This window comes from Hypanus sabinus, chromosome 6 (genome assembly GCF_030144855.1).
Source record: "Hypanus sabinus isolate sHypSab1 chromosome 6, sHypSab1.hap1, whole genome shotgun sequence".
Classification (NCBI taxonomy): domain Eukaryota; kingdom Metazoa; phylum Chordata; class Chondrichthyes; order Myliobatiformes; family Dasyatidae; genus Hypanus; species Hypanus sabinus.
The window spans coordinates 66,638,637-66,662,631 of record NC_082711.1 but is presented as its reverse complement, the minus strand read 5'-3'; the positions used below and the strand labels follow the sequence as shown (position 1 = coordinate 66,662,631).

Sequence of the window (23,995 nt, the reverse complement as noted above, 5' to 3'; positions counted from 1 at the left end):
TTTCCATAGATGCTGCCTGACCTGCTGAGTTCCTCCAGCACTTTGTATGTGTGGCTTTGGATTTCCAGCATCTGCAGAATTTCTCGTGTTTTCAATATTGTTTCTGCCCGAATATTGTATATCATTATTTTCTAAGTGTCCTGAAATCACATTCTTTAATATAGTGTTCATCATTTTCAATTCTACTGATGTCTGGCTAAAAGATCAGCAGCTCCCCATTTTCCCTCTCTCCCCTTTCTTAAACAGAATGGTCTCATCTGCTATTCTGCAGAATCCATTTAAGAAGCTGTGGAATTTTAGAAGCTGATGACCAGCATCCACTTTCTCTATAGCTCTGCCTTTTAAAACTGCGACTCAGATAAGTAAGTAAGTGGAGATTATATCCTTAGGCTCAGTAAAATTTCTAGAAGATTTTTTCATTTATTTGTCTATTTGCTCTAGAGCTTGGCTTCTCCAGTATTACTGTTTTTTTGTGTCTCCTGGACCTGCTGCAATTGTCTTCCGCCACAACAGGTCTGCAGCAGATGCAATCTCAGTGGCTCTCCATTCTGCTTTGGAACACTGCGGTAACCGAGGCTGCTATTTATAGACTTCACTCAGTGTTCAACACTGTCATTGCCTTATTACCAAGCTTTAAAACTTGGGCCTCTGTACCTCCCTGTGCAACTGGATCCTCGATTTCCTTACTGGGTCAGTGCAGGTTGGTAAGAACATCTCTTCCTTGCTGACAATCAACACATGCACACCCAGGAGGTATGCTTAGCCTACAGCTCTACTCTCTCTACACTCATGACTGGTTCGGCATAGCCCAATGCCATTTATAAATCTGCTGATGACCCACTGTGCTAGAGGTTCAATTGACAAGGAGGTGTAGAGAGAGAGAGAGTGACAGATCAGATGGTCAAATGGTATTACAACCATTACCTTGCATTCAACATCATCAAGACCAAGAGAATTCAGGAAGGGGAACACACACACAATGCTGGAACACACACTGGGCCTCACTGAGGATTCAACTGTGGAACAGGTGAGCAGTTTCAACTTCCTGGGTGTCAACATCTCAGAGAATCTATTCTGAGCCCCACATATTGATGCAATTACGAAGAAGCCATGCCAAGGGCTTTACTTCGTGAGAAACGTGAGATTTGATTCGTGACCAAAGGCTTGTGCAAAGTTCTGCAGATGCATGGAGCAGAGCATTCTGACCATTGCAATACCATCTGGTGTGGAGGCCCCAGTGCACAGGATTGTACTTGGTTGTAAACTCAGCTAGCTCCATCATAGCCACGACCCTCTGATGAAGACATCTTCAAGAGCCAGTGGCTCAAGGAGGAGGCATCCATTACTGTAGGCTCACGCCATTTGGGACATGCCGTTTTCTTGCTATTGCCACTGCAGAGGAAGTAGCACAAGAGCCTGAAGACCAACACAATGATTCGGAAACAGCTTCTTCCCCTCCGCCATCAGTTTCTGAACTATCTATGATCCCATGACAGAACCTTGTTATTCCTTCAGTTTGCACCATTTATTATTTATGTCCTTGCATAGTACTCCTGCTGAAAATCAACACATTTGAAGTCATCCAAGTCTGCGATAATAAATATGATTCTGATAACAACAGACATGAAATACTTCTGCCATCTTCTTTCTTCCCCTTACAAATTCTCCCATTGGTCCCTCCTTTTCACGTGCTTTTAGAAAATGTTACAAATCTTTTTTACATTTCTTACTCAAATACTGCTGTATTGAGTATGGCACAAGTGCATGGCATTTTGTGCATTATTCAACAGTGCTGAATAGTAGTATCAAGTGTTGAAGGTGGAGGTACCGCTGTGGTGTAGAGTTCTATTGCATTCCCCCATCTGTCAGATGCACTAATGATCAGAAGTAGCAAAGGCAAACAAAATACAATGCATCTTTGCTGCAATAACTGACAATGGACATATTCGATTACCTCATATGTAGGAAAAGGTCATAATGATTGAATGCAGACTACCTCAGTGATTTCTGTGAGCCACTCTCACGTCAGTCGTGGTTCCAGTTTCTTGAAATAAAGTAAGGCCACTGTATTTCTTTGGGGAGAATAGTGAGGGATTTGTTGTCTCAGCTTCTTATCCTGGCTACCCAATTCTGACAGCACAATGTACCATTATTTGTTGGAAGGGAAAAGTGCATACTTCCATATCTGATCTTCTTCTCATAGTCAAATCACCCCTACTATTTCTAGTGATAGTACCCATTGACAGCTGTCACTTTAAGAGATACAGCTATGATGAAATGCCAAGCTCTCAAGTTTACACAGTTGATAAAACTTGAAGTTTATGATACCTTGCAATACGCCCGGGAAATCGCACCTGTGAGTGTTAAAGTACATAGAATTTCTAGGCCATTGTGCTGTTTAAAAAAGTTCTTGTACAGTTAATTAATGTGTAATTAACAGATAATTAATATGCAAATCCATCAAATTAATGAATATCATGGAGTGGCTCAGTGTTTGAGATAGTCTTCACATAAAGTGAACAGTAGAGAATCAAGGGCTAATCAGCAATTGTGGTTGCAGTTCATGGGGTGCTTCTTTATCTGTACATCACTGATAATGTACACAATAACAAGGGTGTGCACCATTTACATACTTTTTCTCAGAAATATCTGGGCCTAGCTTGCTATGAACAATACCTTACATTTCTGAAGTAACTTTAATATAGAAAACATTTCAAGGAACTTTTCATAAAGAGAGGAAGAAAGGTAAAAGAGTAAATACTAGGCCATGGAGGGACAAAACTGATAAGCAGCGGAAATAGAGAAGGATTTGGTAATGTTTTTGGAAAAGTGGCAATGTTTAGAAGGAAAGCCAACAAAATAGAAATGAGGTATATGACAGCAGTTTTACCAGTTCTAAAATAATACATTTGGTAAAAACCAGAATCAGAGGAATTGAAGCTGCAACTGAAGATTTAAGACTGGAGCTGACAGAAACAGAGCTGCAAATTTTTTCCTCTTAGAAGGGACCCAAGTGTCTGGACTGAGTATTCTATGACAGGAAGCCTGTGACATTCTTGAGGAGGTGAGTGATAGGTAAGCAACATTTCATGCAGGAAAGCATTTGTACAACCAAATGTTGTTTCTCTAGGGATTCTTCTAATTTTCTGCCACAATTATAGAGAGGCTATGAAACTAAACATTTATCATTAACTTAGTTTAATTACACAATCATTTGTAGAATCCACACCAAAAGATGGACGTATCATGTGTAAATAAATGTATTGCAAATTTGTGCATTTCTACTGAGAGTAATTACATAGAAAATCAGCAGGTTAAACCACAAAGTCAACTTCTCATCACAGATTTTGTTCAGTCTAAATCATTAAAAGGAAAAGGTAAAAAAACTGTGTTTCAAGTATTCAAAGGGTTAACTGAGATTGTTAGCTTTTGTTCTCACTATCCAAGAATTCTGCAAGATAATTTATCAAAAACAAGCAAGGGGAAAGAAAACAGTAGCATAGAAAGCAAAAGTTATAAAAACTCAGGAAACATAATTATTTGGAACATGTGGTTTGCATTTCTGAAAAATGTACAAGCTGTTTGTGGTTAAACTGTCTAATCGGCTGTTATCAACCTACTCTGCTTTCTAGATCATAATTTACAGGATATTTTAGCTACTGTGGCACATTAACTACAGAGGAAAGGGAAAGCTTATCTTTAGGAATAATATTTCCAGTGCTGCTGTACTCACAGTACATCTGGTTCTTCTGTTAGCGGCAGTTAAATTGAAATATTTCACAGCATGTGTCAGAAACATGCATAATGGTAATAATGACAGATCTGATTAAACCCGAGTGCCACCAGCTCCCTGGTTGACTTGGGTTGTGCAGGTGTGACCTTCTGAGTCTGTGTGTGTAAATAAAATTAATTACAAGAAGGGGCTATGACTCTGTGACATCACAAAGCAGAGGAACTCCCGAGAGGGAGACCTAATGGAATATTTTCCCTCAGACTAATAATATAGTTCATATTGACTTGTGGTAATTAGTGGATCATTAAAGCAGTTTTCCCGAAGTATTTGGCTGACTGATCAGATTAGTGAAAATGCTCTTCAGAACAAGCCCCTGTGTGGTCTGCTAGAGGAAAAAAATATGCAACACAGCTTTTGCAAAGATGAAGATAAGCCACTGGTTCATCACACTCTAGTGAGCATGCTCAAGCCTGTAATTTTAACATGCCAGGCCTGCATAGGACTTGTCACAGATGGCAGGCTTGACAGTTCCTGTCTGTGGCGTTGATACACAACAGTTCAGCACAGGATCAGTGATATTCTGTCTCATTAGACCCATGCTAATTATCACAGCTAGTTTCAGGAGAAACCATGTGTTGAAATGGTCAATTTAAAGGAGTTTTTGCATCAACAAACTGATAATAAGGATTAGACACCTTATTATACAGTAACATGCTGCCTAAAAACTAATTTATTTTGTTAGAAGCATAGATGTTACATTAGATAATATTCAATGGAACACATATTTTGAAGCTTAAAACATGAAACTATTTTCAGCCAATATTATCTGTTTTACTAACTGCTCAGGGTACTCACCAGTTTATCTATGTCTATGCATGGAATCTATACATTTCAGTCCAGTTCTATCTATACATTTTCCCATGAGTGTAATGCAAGACATCTTTTCTACTGCAAGAGGGAGGTGTACTTGCAAACATAGATTTTGGAAATCCAAGCAACACACAGAAAATGTGAGAGGACCTCAGCAGGCCAGGCAGCATTTGCGGAAAAGAGTAGTCAACGTTTGGGGCTGAGACCCTGCATCAGGACTTGCAACATTGGAGATTGTCATGCCAGGTCTCTCACTACCTGATGTAGTGCAAAGCTAATTTGAAACCCTTCTCTGTTAACACAGCAGAGAACTGTCTAAATGTTTCCAAACTATGTCAGTTGATACTGTGAGAAACTCTCCCTGGGATCAGAATTTATGCTACTCTTCTATGGAGACCACAGATCTGTGGCATAAGCTACCAGGACATCTACACATCAAGAATATTTATGCAAAATGATAGACAACCATTTGCACTAATAGATGATGGACAAGTAACCCCCGTATGTAGACGTCTGTACTTCATGCCCAAATAGAGCAAGATCCCCTCTGGATCCTGGAAATAAGGCTGTGGGCCTCAGTAGTATGTGGTTTATAGAAAACAAAATTCCTACCTACACCATCAGAAATTTAAGTTTTGAAAAGCTGGGAGCTTGCAGAAAGGAGAAATTGGAGAATGCAGGTTTCTCTAGATCCAATGTAAATTTTAGCTGAGTGATTTTTGTTATTGCTATAACATCACATTTGTGAAGCCCTTATGAAACTTTTCCTGTCAACTAAAGGTCAGACCGCAGACCAACTCTTTGGCTGAAATTCATTAGGTCCTTAACTGGAATGGTGAAGTGTCATTGCGCAGTTCACCCATGCTGATTCATGCTGCTGCAATAGTACTGCGGTTTTGAAATGATTCTAGTGCGACAGCACAAGTGCATTCACAAGCATTGTTCACTAATAAAGAAAGCAGTGTTCATGATCTTCAACTCACCCTCACACAGTTGCTCATGCAACAGGGGAGAGTAGAAACTAAGGTACTTCTCCAAGTAGTTGAGCTATAGTGTGCAGACAACGCCTCTGTCTACACACTGTCAAAAGAAGAGCTCCAAGTCACTGTTCATTCATTCACTAAAGTCGACCAAAAAAAAGTACCTTATCCTCAATATCTACAAGACAAACTTGCCCCATCAATCTGGCTTCATTAAGGTCCACGATGAGCTTCCCGGATGATTTGGACCATTTCTCAAACGTTAGGAGCCACTTCAGGAATGCCCTCTCAGCAATGAGTTCATGATGAGATTCACCATCACCATCATTAAATCAGCATTGCATTTCTATTGCACTGGTATTCATCACTGCAGTAAGTGTGCATTCGTGTGAGATACAGACAACGCATTGTTGAAATGCTGTCCCTGTAACTTCAAGCATTTGATCAGTTTTAATGCCACAGACAGAGCACAGAAATCATTTAGATACTTTGCTAAGGTGCTTCCCTTTAATCAGTAAATTGCACATTCCCATCTTTGAGGGCCATCTACACAGTGCCTTTTGATGGAAATATTCACTACTGTCTTATCACCTACTGACCTTCAAAACAGATGCATGTATTATTCACATTTGAGTCAAAACATAAATGAAGACAATGTTAATTCTGAGTTGCCATCAACCACAGATGATAATGATGTACAAAACTGCTAGGGAGGGTGTTTCTTCATTGGTAGCCCAATTACTTTCCTTCTAACAATGTTGAGTCAAAAAGACAGCAGCTAGCAACCCGGGTAGGAAGCACCAAGTACTATCTAACAGGACAGCGATTTCTCCAAAATACAATGGGCTAGATGGACTGCTGAAGATGGAGTTCACGTGAGCCCAGGAAGGCACCTTGGTCTGCACAGATGAATTGGGCAAAAGAGCCTGAAGCTGTGATGTGCAACTCTACAAGTTTATAAAAGATTAGTTAGTCTGATACTTGTAAAGGAAAACAAGTGTTTTACTGTGTTGTTGAGAAAATGGTGGGAATTCACTGAAAATTCTGTCTGGGTGAGACAGGTAGGAAGTACATTCTGCCTGGCTGCAGTGTTGAGAACAAAGGTCTCAATCACAGGATGTGGTGAAATTTGGAGAAATTTCAGCACTCCGTTCTATCAGTGAAAGGCTGTTGAAAGTACTTATGAAGGAAAATAAATATACAGCCACAAAAGATATTAGGGAATATTGTACAAAGAATCAGCATTTACTGCATTGATGGTGAAGGACATTCAAAGGGGTTAATGGCCTATTCCTGCTTGCTTCTACTTCCTATATTTCTATGTCCAAATGGTAAAGGACAGCTAAAAAATAAAAATAGGACTGTGTCAGGTCATCCTGCAGTTATAAAAGGGAAATCACAGCTGACAAATCTGTCAGAGACTTTTGGAGTACTGTAAGTATGGGAAAAACAGCAGATTTTTGGAATATTGCTTGGACTTTCAAAAAGCCTTCAATAAATTAACACTGGTGGCTATTAAATAAAATTATAACATAATGGAAGGTGGTTAAATACTGGCTGAAATTAGGATTGTTGCAGACAGGAAACAGAGAGTAGGAATAAACATTCACAAACAAGAGAACATCTGCAGATGCTGGAAATCTGAGCAACACACACAAAATGCTGGAGGGACTCAGCAGGCCAGGCAGCATCTACAGAATAAAAGTACTGTTGACAGTTTAGCCAAAACTGGCCCAGCCTGTTGAGTTCTTCCAGCATTTCATAGGAATTAACAACTTTTCCAGGCTTCCAGCCAGGTACAGGTATCAAATTTAACCAACATTTCAATGATAAACACTGCCATCTTCATCCCAGATCATACCTGGGTATGTCTAATCTGATGGTATTTATCCCCTTGTTTGCCATTGAATTCCAATTTTTACTTAGAGCGAGGCCTTTGTCTTTGTTAAAATTCTTTTCCTCTAGTTTTATTTCAATGGCTTCCTTTACCAGGTGGTCCCAAAAGTCATTGCTGTGGCACAGTAGTTTTGTGCCGTCGAAGTCAATCCTATGGCCATTGCAAATACAATGTTTAGCTACCGCCAATTTCTCTGGGTAACCCAAATGGAAGCATCTCTTGTGCTCCTTGATGCCAAATGGCCTAATTCTGCTCTTATGTCTTACGATTCCTGGGATGGAGAATGTCATTAGAGGAAATATTAAGCAGACCAGACTATCTTCTCATGGATGTTGGCATGAAGTCACAAATGTAAAATTACACAAGTCACTGGGAAGGTTCCTGGGCAATGTGCAGGTCTCTGCACACCAGAGACAGCTCTAAGAAGTGACCTCACATATGTAATAAATAGAAGTTAATGAAAAATACATCAACACTACATAGAGCAAAAAGTGAAGATCTCAATCGTGTATTGAAAGAGTGGATTCATCAGGTTTGGAGTGAACATATGTTGTTTAACAACATGTTGATCATGAAACAAGCAAAGATCTATCAAGACAAACTGAAAATTGAAAGTAATTGTGAATAATCAGCAGGTTGGTTGCAAAAATTTCAGAAAAGGAACAGCATTAAATTGGCACAGATGAAAATCTAACACTCTGAACCATGTGTCAGTAAATGTGCACACTCTTCACCAGTAGTATTAAATTCAGTGCAAATGATGACAATCCCAAGCTACCTCATTAGATATTCCAAAATCTGAAAACCATAGAACATTACAGCACAGAAACAGGCCTCTTGGCTGTGCCGAACCATTTTTCTGCCTAGTCCCACTGACCTACACCTGGCCCATATTCCTCCATACACCTCTCACCCATGTACCTGTCCAAGTTTTTCTTAAATGTTAAAAGTGAGCCCGCATTTACAACTTCATCTGGCAGCTCATTCCACACTCCCACCACTCTCTGTGTGAAGAAGCCCCCCACCAATGTTCCCTTCAAACTTTTCCCCCTTCATCCTTAGCCCATGTCCTCTGGGTTTATTTCTCCCCTAGCCTCAGTGGAAAAAGCCTGCTTGCATTCACTCTATCTATACCCATCATAATTTTATATACCTCTATCGAGTCTCCCCTCATTCTTCTACACTCCAGGGAATAAACTCCTAACCTATTCAACCTTTCTCTGTAACTCAGTTTCTCAAGTCCCAGCAACATCCTTGTAAACCTTCTCTGTACTCTTTCAACCTTATTTACATTCTTCCTGTAATTCGGTGACCAAAGCTGAACACAATACTCCAAATTTGGCCTCACCAATGCCTTATACATTTCCAAAATCTAAAATACTTCCAGCCCCGAGCATTTCGAATAAGGGGTGCTCACCCTGTTTGCATATTTTTAATGAACTTGATGGGTTGGCAGCAGGGATAATGCTTCCCTTTACAGGGGTATCTATAACCAGGAGTTACAGAGTTAAAATTTAGATCTGAGATTGATGAAATCTCCTTACACCCAAAGTCTTTGCAATTCTTATCCCAAGAGGGCTGAAGAAGCACATTTGCTGATTATATTCAAGTTAAAGATCAACAGATTTTTAAATATTAAATGTATCAAAGGATGTGGGGTTGGTACATTAAAGAGTTACTGGGGTCAGCTACAATCTCATTAAATGACAGAGCAAGTGCTAGAGGCTGAATGTTCACACAACTTCCAGCTCCCTCAACTTTTACATCCAATTAAATAAGCAAGAAGCTCTGAGAATAGATAGAAAAACTTCACTCATTCCCCTGAAGACAAAAGGTCAGCAATTCAGCAAAAATAAGCTAAAGTGTCACTTTAATTTCAAAGTCAAGTCCTAAGTGAAAGTTAAGAATGCCACCAAATGACCCTCCTGAATATTTTTATACACTGAGCACCAAAAGTTAAGAAAAGAAAATACAAAGGCAAGAAGCAAGTGTTCCACATGTTGTACTTGAACATTTAAAAGTCTACGCAAGTCTCACAACTCTGAATTCATGGAAGAGGGTCAATGAAAGAAATTGCCATTTTCAGTTAGGTACTGACGTCAACCTAAATCCAGTCATATATTGTACTTTAATCAAACACAAATATGGACAAAATTCAACTGGACATTGATATCAACTAATCAGAGCCATTTAACAAAGCATAGAAACTATTCATTATTCTCAGAGGAAAACGTGAAATGAAATTCACTTCTGTTATGGCAGGAATCAGAAGAAGGTCATACAAAGCAAGTAAACACCTTTACTCTAACGTCATCAATTATAATTCCTATGCTTAACTTTGTATAAGAATTATCAGTAACAGCATTGAAATATAAAACTGAAATTGAACCAAAGTTGATTTTAATGAACTACCGCACTGTATAAATGGGGTAGAGTGCTTGGCTGAACTGATTTATCAAACTTATACAGCATGCATTTTCTGCTGGAAAACAAATGCAGAGTAAACAAATATATCTTGCTGGTTACACATATTGGTCCACTATTCTGTTCAAACTATAACTCATCAGAATTTCTCTGTCTCATGTTAGCATTCTTCAAAAATTTTTCCTTACCTGGCTCTTTGTTGCGGCAACTTTAGCGAACAGTGCTTGGGACACTTTGGCCCTCTTCATTTCCTGCTGAATCTCATCGTAAATGGAAGCATTAATATTAAGTGCACAGCCTTCCGATTTGCCATTCCACTCAGTTGTAATGGAGGATGCTTTGACCTAGATAAAGTTTTAATCTGAGTTAATAATGTACAGGGAAGAAGTTTAAATGCAAATACAGATACTTCCTTGTGCTACTAGAGTTCTTTCACTAAGGTACAATAATAATAACTTTACAGATTTACAGGCTGAAACTCAGCATTTAGACTACTATAATTCATATTTTTAGGAATCTTACTGACTCATTAAAATACAGGTGTCCCCTGCTTTATGAATGTTCACTTTATGCCACTTCACTTTTACAAAGGACCTACATTAGTATCCTGTTTTCGCATTACAAAGAGGATTTTCGCTTTTATGAAAAATTTTCCCATATAAATTAATGGTTCTTTGCTTTATGCCATCTTGGCTTAAGAAAGGTTTCATAGGAATACTCTACCTTCGTAAAGGAGGGGGGGGGGAACACCTGTATTTCAGAATGTAATGTCAACTGCACAAAGGCGATCATGTGCGTGATTACACTTTCTGCATGACACTGGTGTGAATTACCCGTGCTTGTGCACTTCGATTACTTTTCACCCAACTGTTATTACTGAAGTTCTCAAAGTTTTACCACACAAGCCTCGGCATTATTATCACTGAAGTTTTAAAGTGATAGCTCTAGAACAATGGATTTCTTCCATTAAATAACATTAAATAATGATGAAGTTAAGTTAAGGGTCAAAATCTACTCTTGAAGAAATTGAGAAGCTAATTCTATTGAAAACAATGCATCAGGTAATATTTTAAAAAAAACACAGCTAGTCACTTTAACAAGGTTAATTCCCTCTTCTTTCCTCTGCCCAAATTGTTGAACAATTCCCAAGTGACTTGAAGTTATTACATCTCACTGTCAACTTAGAGCCATAAAAAACTTACAAGCTGATACGCCACCAATAACCAATTACTTATTTTATTATTAATTTTCTCCCCCTCTCCTCTTGTTCTCTTGAGAACTTCATGAGTTTATAAATTCTCAGCAAATTAGTTTGTCTGTACATTCATGAAATGTTGAGAGAGAGCATTAGCAGATTACCTATCCTCCCAGCAGAAACCAGGAAACAGTATTCGGAAATACTAAACTGATCTTTTTACCCTCTGTCTAAAGTGACAAGTTCAATACTACCACTTCCTCCACCAGTCCAGCTGAGATCAGTTCGGTAAGCAGATATAGAATTAAATTTCAGATCATAGAACGATTGAGGAAATAGTACTCTTTAATGTTACCAACTAGTAATGTCATGAAAATGAACGTTGCCAGGGTTTAACTTCAAAACCCTCTACAATGATCACCTTTATTATCATGCATTTCAATCAGCCCCATTTAGCAACCTTTATATATCTCTTGCTTGTGGCTTTTTATTTTCATGCACACAGTTATTTTAATAGAAATAAAAATATCAAAATTAAAATTTTAGAACCACCTTCATAAATTATTTATAGCATGTATAAACTTTCTAATGTGTGCAAAAGTTATAAAATGTCTCAAAATAAGAAATGCATTCACAGTTTATATTTCCCTTAAAGTGAAAATATACTAGTTGAGATAATTATCAGTGCTGATAAAAATATGCCTAATCTCTATGATAACCTAGAACACAGAGTTAATGTGTAGTGTAAGCAGAAACAGACTACAAATCATTGGCACTGTCTTCAGAATGGTCTGAAAACAGTCATAATAATGTGGGTTTCTCCCCATTTGTCTATGAATGAATCTATCACACTCCCATTTTTTTGTTATGGAAAGTTTCATTTCTACAACTCAGGAAGCCAAGATGCTGTATCTAGTTATTTTATCAACACTGGTGCAATGCAGTTTTGACTGGAGGCTCTGGCTAGATCAAACTGTGGGCCCCCTGATGCAATGGATCAAAATTTATTAATATATAGGCTGAGATGAGTAAAATGTGTTTAATGAGCTCATGGTCAGCAGATTAGGAAGCCTTTTCGTGAATATTTAATTCAGAGATGAAAAATCACGGGGTAATCACATTTGCTAAACATTACTTCCACACCTCAGTTTCCAGTGACTTTAATTTTTAGTGCATTTCTATTCCTAACTGATTGGTCTTTAAACCTACCGTATTGTAATAAAAAAGTAGCAAATATTTCAAAGGTCCACTTACAATGCAGAAACTTGCACACTGAGAGAAGGTATCAGATAATCAGGCATGGGCATTCACATACCAAGTTTGTGTCATTCTTGGTTTTATGGCCATTAAAGTAATCATTGAAAATTATAGCACTCTGCAGATAAAACACGTTGGTCTACATGCTTGTTTTACTACAAGATTCAAATTTGGGAGTGAAAGATCAAAAGTTTCCATACGACAGAAAAACAAAAATGGTTAAATTTATGAAAGTCTTCCCATTAATACCTTTATTGATCATTTACCTGCTGAGTACGGTTAGGAGAACTTATCAAAGGTGCAGTTCCAATCCCTGAGGCTGCATTGAGGCTTCTCTCCCTTTCATCCTGGTAAATACGGTCCCTTTCTGCTTCAGGCAAGTTCAGAAAATTCTGCATTGCTCTCAGGTTGACTAACAAAGACTGTGAGGCAGTCTTTGGGTCCTCTTCTTTTCTGAGTATTTCAGATAGTAGACCCTGCACAAAGGCAAAAAACAGAACCAACATTGTTTTTTGAGAACTGAACTTGACAAAAGGCTGCGACTTATTCACTTGCTGCATGCTGGAGTTACACAGTCAACCACATTAATGCTCAGTTAGATACTTTGGAAGAAAGACTCAATGGAAATTCTAATGTTACAACTCTTTTCTTGCAGTACATTCCCATTCTTGACACAACAGCATGCAGGAGGTCACTACACAAAACTTAAATAAAGCATGCTGAGATGAATCTACTACTGGACATGGTGGCAAGCTGAATACAAGGGATATTACAGCAGTAATGGATTAATGATTTTGCAGTCAATCCATCAGCAGGAGTTCTATAAATATACTGTAATACTGATCTTCCTTTATCCAAGCAGAACTCCCAATTTATTTTAATTTACATTGTATTTTCAATTTTCAAGCAGTAAAGATATTTACCATAGTTGTCACAAGAAAATGTATGACAGAAGTTAAAATAACTGCTTATCAATATTTCAGAACTATCTGTACGATGAAGTTTCACAGATCTGATGACTATGAAGTACTCACAATGTAAATGTTAATGTGCATTTCATTGCTATCTGTTAACAGATAGATCACATGGATGAACTACAACAATTGTTCATCCCAGTTTGGCAAAAGAATAAACCAGGGAAGGTAGTGCACCCGTGGCTGACAAGGGAAATTAGGGATAGTATCAAGTCCAAAGAAGAAACATATAAATTAGCAAAAAAAAAGCAGCACACCAGAGGACTGGGAGAAATTCAGAGACCAGCAGGGGAGGACAAAAGGCTTAATTAGGAAAGGGAAAAAAGATTATGAGCAAAAGCTGGCAGGGAACATAAAAACTGACTGTAAAAGCTTTTATAGATACGTGAAAAGAAAAAGATTGGTCAAGACAAATGTAGGTCCTTTACAGTCAGAAACAGGTGAATTGATCATAGGGAACAAAGACATGGCAGACCAATTGAATAACTACTTTGGTTCTGTTTTCACTAAGGAGGACATAAATAATATTCCGGAAATTGTAAGGGACCGAGGGTCCAGTGAGATGGAGGAACTGAGGAAAATACATGTTAGTAGGGAAGTGGTGTTAGGTAAATTGAAGGGATTAAAGGCAGATAAATCCTTAGGGCCAGATGGTCTGCATCCCAGAGTGCTTAAGGAAGTAGCCCAAGAAATAGTGGATGCATTAATGATAATTTTTCAAAACTCCTTAGATTCTGGATTAGTTCCTGAGGATTGGAGGGTGGCTAATGTAACCCCACTTTTTAAAAAAAGAGGGAGAGGGAAACCGGGGAATTATAGACCGGTTAGTCTGACATCAGTGGTGGGGAAAATGCTAGAGTCGGTTATCAAAGATGTGATAACAGCACATTTGGAAAGAGGTGAAATCATCGGACAAAGTCAGCATGGATTTGTGAAAGGAAAATCATGTCTGACGAATCTCATAGAATTTTTTGAAGATGTAACTAGTAGAGTGGATAGGGGATAACCAGTGGATGTGGTATATTTAGATTTTCAAAAGGCTTTTGACAAGGTCCCACACAGGAGATTAGTGTGCAAACTTAAAGCACACGGAATTGGGGATATGGTATTGATGTGGATAGAGAATTGGTTGGCAGACAGGAAGCAAAGAGTGGGAGTAAACGGGACCTTTTCAGAATGGCAGGTAGTGACTAGTGGGGTACCGCAAGGCTCAGTGCTGGGACCCCAGTTGTTTACAATATATATTAATGATTTAGATGAGGGAATTAAATGCAGCATCTCCAAGTTTGCGGATGACACGAAGCTGGGCGGCGGTGTTAGCTGTGAGGAGGCTGCTAAGAGGATGCAGGGTGACTTGGATAGGTTAGGTGAGTGGGCAAATTCATGGCAGATGCAATTTAATGTGGATAAATGTGAGGTTATCCACTTTGGTTGTAAGAACAGGAAAACAGATTATTATCTGAATGGTGGCCGATTAGGAAAAGGGGAGATGCAACGAGACCTGGGTGTCATTGTACACCAGTCATTGAAGGTGGGCATGCAGGTACAGCAGGCGGTGAAAAAGGCAAATGGTATGTTGGCATTCATAGCAAAAGGATTTGAGTATAGGAGCAGGGAGGTTCTACTGCAGTTGTACAAGGCCTTGGTGAGACCGCACCTAGAATATTGTGTGCAGTTTTGGTCCCCTAATCTGAGAAAAGACATTCTTGCCATAGAGGGAGTATAGAGGAGGTTCACCAGATTGATTCCTGGGATAGCAGGACTTTCATATGAAGAAAGACTGGATCGACTAGGCTTATACTCGCTGGAATTTAGAAGATTGAGGGGGGATCTTATTGAAATGTATAAAATTCTAAAGGGATTGGACAGGCTAGATGCAGGAAGATTGTTTCCGATGTTGGGGAAGTCCAGAACGAGGGGTCACAGTTTGAGGATAAAGGGGAAGCCTTTTAGGACTGAGATGAGGAAAAACTTCTTCACACAGAGAGTGGTGAATCTGTGGAATTCTCTGCCACAGGAAACAGTTGAGGCCGGTTCATTGGCTATACTTAAGAGGGAGTTAGATATGGCCCTTGTGGCTAAAGGGATCGGGGGTGGAGAGAAAGCAGGTACAGGGTTCTGAGTTGGTTGATCAGCCATAATCATACTGAATAGCGGCGCAGGCTCGAAGGGCCGAATGGCCTACTCCTGCACCTATTTTCTATGTTTCTAACAGATGCTGTGTTATCTGTAATATCCATGAAAAAGGGAAGAAATAACTTCCATTGGGTTAATAAAAGCAAAACAAATATAACTATACTTCAGATTTTGATACTACCACTGCTTGTTTTTCAACTGAATATTATCAGCCAAGAGAAAAATTCTGAAGCTTTTTCTTAACAAAACATTATTTGTACTTAGATAAAGTTAGTAACATTTCTTAAGGCACAGGTATCCTATAGATGCAAAAGTAATGCCAAGCTACTTTTAATACACTTCAGTAATTCCTAAGCAGATGCCAAATAAACCACAGAGTACTGAATCTGCAAAAAAAGGATATGTTCCCTACAGGCCTGACTGTGAATAAAATGGCTGACTACCTTTAATGTTTATTTTGCAACAATCACTGTGCTTTCAAGCACTTTATGGATGGTTGCAACTGTATGTATAACTATGACCAGATTTAGAATAACAGGAGAATGGTAAGGCACAGAATTTGAGTAATACCTCCAACTTATTAAAAATACAATTCATTCCTATTTGTTCTCTTGTCAATTTCATAAAATTGAAAATAACCAGCAGTGATTTCTTTGTGTACTCAAACAGATTTACAAATCAGACTCCCAGTATAGAGACTGTTGCAATCAAATTTAAATGAAAGAAAAATTACCATGATGAAACCAACTAGGCAAATTCAAACATTGGATAATAGTTTTATTCCACTGTGGATTTAAACAGCTGCCCAGGCAAACAGATCCTCACACTTCACCCAAGCTTGATAATCTTTCATACAGGGTTGTGCCAATCGATTTTCAACAAACTCTAATCAATTAATCTAGTTGTCATCAAGCCAACTAGTCTGGCCATGACATCGTGTGAAACTGTAAGTCTTCTACTAGGTTGTTCAAACCTATTTTTACAGTTCACTTACAATTACTATTCTGCTACAACACCAATTGTTCTGAAACATGTTTCAACCAGTAGATTATAAGTTTCAAAAGTAAAAAATTGATTAGTTGGACAATGTAATCTCTGGTAGCTGGCCTTCAGTTCAACATGAAGTATCAATAAATTGATGTACAAAATATTTATCATATATTTAATTAGTTATTATGCAACATAATCCATTCCAGAATTTAATTATCAAAATTAACCATTGATACACTCCTATTTTTTTTTGAACAGAGGTCAACCATATTCTTTCCATCCTAACATACAACTTCTTGATGTATGAATTGAGAAAGGTATTGGATACTGTATTAATTTTGTGATAATTTGTGAAAAAATCTAAGTGCAGCATTTTGTTCTGATTTTCTGATATTTTGCTTTAGAGCCGGCCAGTAAGTTAGCACAGTTCCCCGAGGGTTTACTTTTGTATTTATTAGGTGGGTTTGATATTGAAGAGTATCAAAAGTTGAATTGTTGCAAGGGCTAAATTCACAAACAAAGGAAAACAGATTTCAGAATGTACTGTGACACCAAAATCAACATGTCAGCTCCATACATCATTATTGAATTGTACTCGGACTAGTTTTGTTCAAATTGCTCTCTGAAATGCTTTATAAAAAGATCTTCCACGTGGTTTCAATAACAACAAAATCACAGAGGTCATTTTAAAAATAAATTTCTAAATTTCACAAGTTTGAATACAAAGTTTCAATTGCATGTATCATTTCATACAGAAACCAATTCATAATTTCAAAATGTTTATAATGACCAGTGATTTCTCACGTTGGTTTTATCTTAAAATAAGTTATTTGTCCACAAAATTTTAAAAAATGCAAATGTTTTAAATCTGGAATAAAATCAGAAATCTGTTCCATCTTTCCAGTTTTGTTTTGTCTTTATTAGTATATTTCTAGTTATTTTCTCACAAGGTGATATTACATTATTACAAGTTGAAGGAGGAAAATTTTGGAAGCATTCTCCAATACTACTCCAAGAATATTTTGTGAACTTATCTACAAATGTATACTAGAAAAATTTCTGACATGAAGATAATTCCTGATGAATTTATTGCATATGACTATTAAAATAAACTTAAGGATCTTAAAAATTATGAAAAATTCTAAACTACTAATGTTATTGAGGAAGAATTTGAAAAAATGCCCTCAGTTTTGAAAATAAGAATGATATGGTCACATGAACAAATTATAGTAAATCACATGCATGAAAGCCAGAACATTGCAAAGGATTATTGACAGATTTTTCAATGAGAGTGTAAAACTTTGGCTGATGAGGTTTAAAGATGGGGTGATGGGTCATTTGTTTTAAATTAAAGCAAACGAAACTGGAGAGTGATTACCCCTAACCCTGTGTTGTACTTCTCCAACCTCCAAGATTAAGTGAGGAAGAAATGTGATCAGTTTGCATGTATGTCCAAGCAATTGCACACATTTAGAAGACATGTTTGTATTCTAACCACTGAACCTATGGTTATTTATTTATGGTTAGATTATATGCATGAAATATAGGAACATACTGACCCTAACATTACTCTGAACATATGGACAAGTGCCAATTGAGATGTGTTCGTGTTTGAAAGGGTAAATACAATGAAGGTGACTCTCTCTGAGCATATAGTTCTTTCTGGAAAGTCAGAAATTACTGAAATGTTAACATAGTTTTGTGCACTGCACCCAGGAAGAAACTGGTTCATGCTTCCTCGATCAACTCTGCATGCCTGAGCTTTTGGACTGATTTAAACTTCTTGTTTGCTTTTTATCAACTCTGACACACAGACCATGAATAAACACAATAGTATTTCGTTAAGTTTGGAATACAGAAAACTAATTAAAACAAAACCTTTATAATCAAATAGTGTAAGATTATGCTTGTGTCTACTAAAGAGAAGTTAAAGCATGTAGTGAATTACATAACCAGTAAACTTTTTATTTCATCCAGCATCACATGACAAGCTTATATTGGATAACTTTTGATGCATGGTATGCAGATTTACTTCAAAATATGTGAAAATCAATAGCATGAAAAAATGCAAATTGTTAGTAGCCTAAACTTACTAGGCATGTACAGTGTGCCCTTTCTAAAATGTACTTCCTGGAAGCCATCCAAACTGTGTGTTATGGTAAGGTACATGTTCTAACAAGAATCAGCAGGGCAGAGTTGGACAGGGATGCCTTATAATAAAGTAATGTCATTGTTTTGTTTTAATTAAATACTTCTCTGTCCAAGCTTCTCATTAATTACTTAGCAGTATTTTTTACTTGTATTAGTTGTTTTGGAAGGCTTTTAATCTTGATAAATCGATACTATATACAGCAGCTCTAATACACTAGTTTGCATAAAAAAGTTCCTCGGAAAGTTTCAACTTTTGGTTTATAGATATTCCCTTAAAATTGCTGAGGGCAAAATACAGAAAATTAAACAACAAAAAACAAACCAGCAGAAACTACTGCCTCAGAAAGGCGAGTGTGTGCTAATGCTTCCCATCAAAGATCCTTCATCAGAATCGGGACACTGAGAAAATAAGCTAGTGTTAAGATGCAGCAAGGATGGAAAAGGAATGTCACTGATAGGTTGCACCAAGGTTGGTGCTACATGTTTCTTAAGGAACTGTCTTGTTGATAGATTAAAGAGAACTATTGAAGAGAGAGAAAACCAGAGGATACAGTTCTGTGCAGTTAATTCCTGGAAGTGCTCAGCCTACCAGATACCGTCTATGGACAGAGTGCAAAATTAATAATGGTAACTCTTCAGCAGTACTGGCCAGTTAACTCTTCAGTACACTCCTGCTCTGACCACTCTGTTCACGGCCTCTCAAGCTGTTCCAGTAAAACGCAGGAACAGCAGTTCTGCTTCCATATACACACATTGCAAGTCAGCTTGTATCACCACCAGTTTTGTTAATTCAGTTTACCCCTTCCCATAAATCCTGACCTGCTGAGCATTTCCAGCATTCTTCCATAGCTTTGAGCTCTGACGCACATTTCACAGAATTCACATGTCTCTTTTTCTGCGGTTCTCCTAATCAATCTACCAACTAGATAGCTCTATCAATAGCAGAAGCACCCTAGTAACTCTGGTCTCACTTTATCAGAAATATTCCCTTAATACTGTCTGTCCCATCCCCATCTTCTCTACAATTTTTAACAACTTGTTTTCTCATTTTTACTAGTCTTCAACCTGAAGCACTACCTGTTCCTCCTTTCACAATGCTGCCTGTTTTGCTGAGTGTTTCCCAGCCTTTCCTGCTTTTATTTCAGATTTTCAACATTTGCATTTGCTTTTAATTCTAAGCAACAGAGTCGTTTGCCATTTTGTCTATAGAAGTGAGAGGAATTTTAGCGGATGTATATCACTCATACTGAAATCACTTATTTTGGAAAAACATACCAATGGATCACATTAAACCCAGTAAGAAGTCACACTATTTGAATATTGATTAGGGAAATGGAAATGTGTGCTTCGAGTTCACTAGCAAGTGAAGGTGCCATGGCAATTACATCAGTCACTCCAAAGCCTGAAAATATTAATGTGATTTAACATGATTTCAGCACTTAACCTGGACATCTTTGACTAGTGCAGGTGGCAAATAGTAATAGCGCAATTTTGCAGTCCACTCAGATCTTCCACGTGAAAGAATTAACTTTGCCTCTTACTGCAGCAAAATTGGCAGTTTATCGAAAAAATCTTGCCTTATCGAAATAGTTTTATTAATGTCTGCAGGTCCCCCTTATCCAGACTTTCTGAGTGGCAACAAGGTGTAAATTCCCTTAACTCGTTAATTTACCCAGTGGAAAGGGATCTTGATGAGCATATAGCAATATACACAAAATGCTGGAGGAAGTCAGCAGGTCAGGTAGCATCTATGGAAATGAAGAAGCAGTCAACGTTTCGGGCCGAGGCCCCTCTTCAGTACATATATACGAGCTTGGAAATTTGTTATCCTGAAAAGGTGCGTTTTTAATCATTGCACTGGAATCTCAGTGGTTAGAGCTGGAACTTATTCTGGTCTGAGATGGATGGACAAAGGAGGACTCTCTCTCTCTCTCTCTCTACATATATATATATATATATATATATACACACACACAATGCCAACATCAAAGGCAGAAATTTGTCTCAAATTTTGCATGGGGCTCAAACTGCAACCTTCCTTGCCATGGGCAAAGCTTTTTGTCATATTCACACTGGAAGATATGGTCTCTTAAATTTAAACAGTGATTATATCGTAAAAGTCTTGAATTATTTGTGACAGTTTTTTTGGAATATCCTGAGGTATGAAAGGCAGTAAAACCTGAGTGTGCAGTTGAGTTCATTTCAATAATATTTCATCCTATGTTTTTATACTATTATTTTCCATGACCTTTATTCCATCCAAAATCTGTAATGTGCTTTATATGTCAATACTAGTTGGTATTTACCTTGCAACAACAGAATAAAATTGTGTATAACGCCACAACTTACAAAATTTAAATTTGTCAAACAAATAGAAAATGGCATGAATGATTGTTTTTAACATGGCACCCTGTGATTAGTTGTAACGTGTTGACTAAATATCAATGCAACATTGCCTTCACGTCCTGTAAAAGCTATAATTCAAAAATAAATCCTCAATGGTATCATGGGGCTGAATGAAGCATTCACGTTGAAACAGAATTTATGAGTTGAATGTTAATTTTCAATCTGCTGGGAGTTGGAGGAGGTGGGCAGATGGAAGAAGTGGGATATCAAAAACAAAATTTTCAGCAGTATTTGCTGGAATCGATTTGACCCAGCCTTAATATTTAACATTAATTAAGGCTCTTGAGTGAGTGTGATGAAAACACATGGAATTTGATAAACACAAGAGATTCTGCAGAATTGAAAAAAATCCATACACAAAATGCTGGAAGAACTCAACAGGTCAGGTAGCATCTATGAAAATGAATAAATAGTCAGCATTTCAAGTTGGGACCCTTTATCAGGACTGGAAAGGGAGGGGAAAGACGCCGGAATAAAAAGATAGGGGAAGGGAAAGGAAGATAAGTTAGCAGGTGATAGGTGAGGTCTGGTGAATGGGAAAGGTAAAGGGCTGGAGAAGGAGGATCTGATAGGAGAGTAGAGTGGACTGTGAGAGAAAGGGAAGAGGAGAGGCACCAGGTGTAGATGATAGGCAGGTGAGGAGAAGAGGTAAGAGTTCAGAGTGGGGAATAGAAGAGGGAAGAGAGAGAGAAAAGAAGTAAAGAGATGAAAACAATTACCAGAAGGAGAAATCAATGTTCACACCATCCGGTTGGAGGCTACCTGGAAAGAATATGAGGGGTTGCTCCTCCAACCTGAGAATGGCCTTACCACGGCAGAAGAGAAGGTCTCATCATGTCAGAATGGGAATGGGAACAGGAATAGGAATCGCAATAGTTGGCCACCAGGAAATTGTGCTTTTGGTGGATGGAATGGAGGTTCTTGACAAAGTGGTCTCCCAATTTGCAGGTCAGGTCTCACCAATGTCGAGGAGGTCACATCAGGAGCACTGGATACAAAAGATGACTCCAACAGATTTGCAGGTAAAGTGATACGTCACCTGGAAGGATTGTTTGGGACTCTGAATGGAGATAAGAGAGGAGACAGATCTCCTTTACAGCGATATGTGCCAGGAAGGAGATTCATGGGGAAGGACGAATGGACATGGAAATCACAAAGGAAACAATTCCTACAGAAAGCAGAGAGTGGTGGGGTAGGGGTGAAGATGTCTTTGGTTGTAGGAGCCCTTTGAAGATTGTGGAATTTGTTAGGCATGATATACAGGATGCTGAGGCTCATGGAGGTGGTGGGTGAGGACAAGAGGAACTTTATCCCTGTTTCAGTGGTGTAAAGAAGTGGTGAGCGCAGATGTCCAGGAAATGGAGGAGATGCCGGTGAGGGTAGCATCAATGGTGGAGGAAGGGAAACCCCACTCTTTGAAAAAGGAGGACAATGATGTTCTGGAAAGGAAAGCCTCATCCTGGAAACACATGCAGTGGAAATGAAGGAACTGAAAAAAGGGAATGATATTTTGACAAGAGACAGGGTGGGAAGAGATATAGTCAAGATGGCTTTGGGAATTGGAGGTTTATAAAAGATGTTGGTGGACAGATCGTCTCTAAAGATGGAGAAAGGGGAGAAAGGTGTGAGAGATAGACCAAGTGAATTTAAGAGCAGGGTGGAAGTTGAAGGCAATGTTGATGAAATTGATGAGATCAGTGTAGGTGCATGTCACAGCACCGATATAGTCATCAAGGTAGCACAGAAAGAGCTGGGAAGCATTGCCAGGAAAGTCTTGGAACAGGTAATTTGATCCCGCTTCCACTATTTAATAGCACACTGCAGACTTGAGTTATGAGAGAACCTGAAGTGAGCAATACAGCATTAAGACTTGAAAATATTGAAAGCACGGGCTGGAGGTAACCTAAAATTCAGCAATCTTCTGTTGTATACCATAGAATGGTTTAAAGGGGCTATCATCTGCTAGTGTGAGAAAGAAACTTAACATTGATATTCAGATAACTAGAGTTTGTTACAGAGTTAGCAAAAATATGTTCATGGTCCAGTATTCAGTGCTGTGGCAAACTAATGACTCTATCGTACTGAAAGAGTAGTACATTTACTACATTCTAACATAGTCTCTCAATCTGCCCTCTTTAGTCTTCTGGGGCACACTATAACAACACGTTATTATTGTGACCTCATCTCCCAATCCAGTATTTAGTCTTGTCTTTATACCATACCATGCCTTGCTTTCATGGTTTTAATTAACAACCTCCATCCATCTGATCACCACATCCCAATGCTTTAACGTATTGGCCATTTCTTTCTTTCCTTGATGGGCAGAGTACAGAACAACCAGAAACAGGTATTGAACAAGACATAGCCCTAATGCAGCTGAAGGGTAATTGGCTCTGCAGTTAACTGTAAGGATGGAAGGGAGACAAGAATATGGGGACTTCACCTCCACCTGGTGATTCTGATCAACCAGACACACTGCATACAACACTCAATGCATGGGTCTGAGAAAGAAACGTAACTCTGCATAATTTTCTAACAACCATGCACCAGTTTTGATCCCCACACTTCTGTCGGTTTGGTAAGAAAGAATAGCTGGGTTTTTGCCTGGTGATTTACACACCAGGAGTGCGCAAGATGCGAAAATTGAGAAAGGGTTTGCAGTGAAAAGTCCAAAGTAGAGTACCAAAGAGTGTCCAAGTTCTCGGGTTGTCCATGATTAGTAGTGTCTAAGGAGGTGTGTTGCTGGCAAGAATATCAAAATCACTGTACGCCAGAATGAAAAAGAGAGAAGTCCATATTAAGCCTGAATGGGAAAAAATTGCAGTCCTCATCTTAATGCAATTAAGGAGTGTCAACTGTACAGAGTATCAATCATGACAAATATGTAACTAATGCAGGTTCTAATCAAAAGAGTGCATACTGTGACTACCAGCTTGAATTGAATATCTGATACCCTAGTCTTAGTCATATTCAGTAACGGAT

At 38.3% G+C, this 23,995-nt stretch overlaps 1 protein-coding gene across 1 annotated transcript in view; it reads right to left on the bottom strand.

The window, feature by feature from the left end:
- The window catches only part of LOC132395012 (DNA-binding protein SATB1-like), a 139,143-nt gene that overhangs the window by 54,186 nt on the left and 60,962 nt on the right, over positions 1-23,995 (bottom strand). Inside the window, exons 8-9 of the mRNA XM_059971342.1 lie at positions 12,623-12,832; positions 10,093-10,248 (exon numbers count right to left, since the gene is read on the bottom strand). Of these exons, the coding sequence (XP_059827325.1) occupies positions 10,093-10,248; positions 12,623-12,832 (366 nt within the window). The remainder of the gene's footprint in view (positions 1-10,092; positions 10,249-12,622; positions 12,833-23,995) is intronic.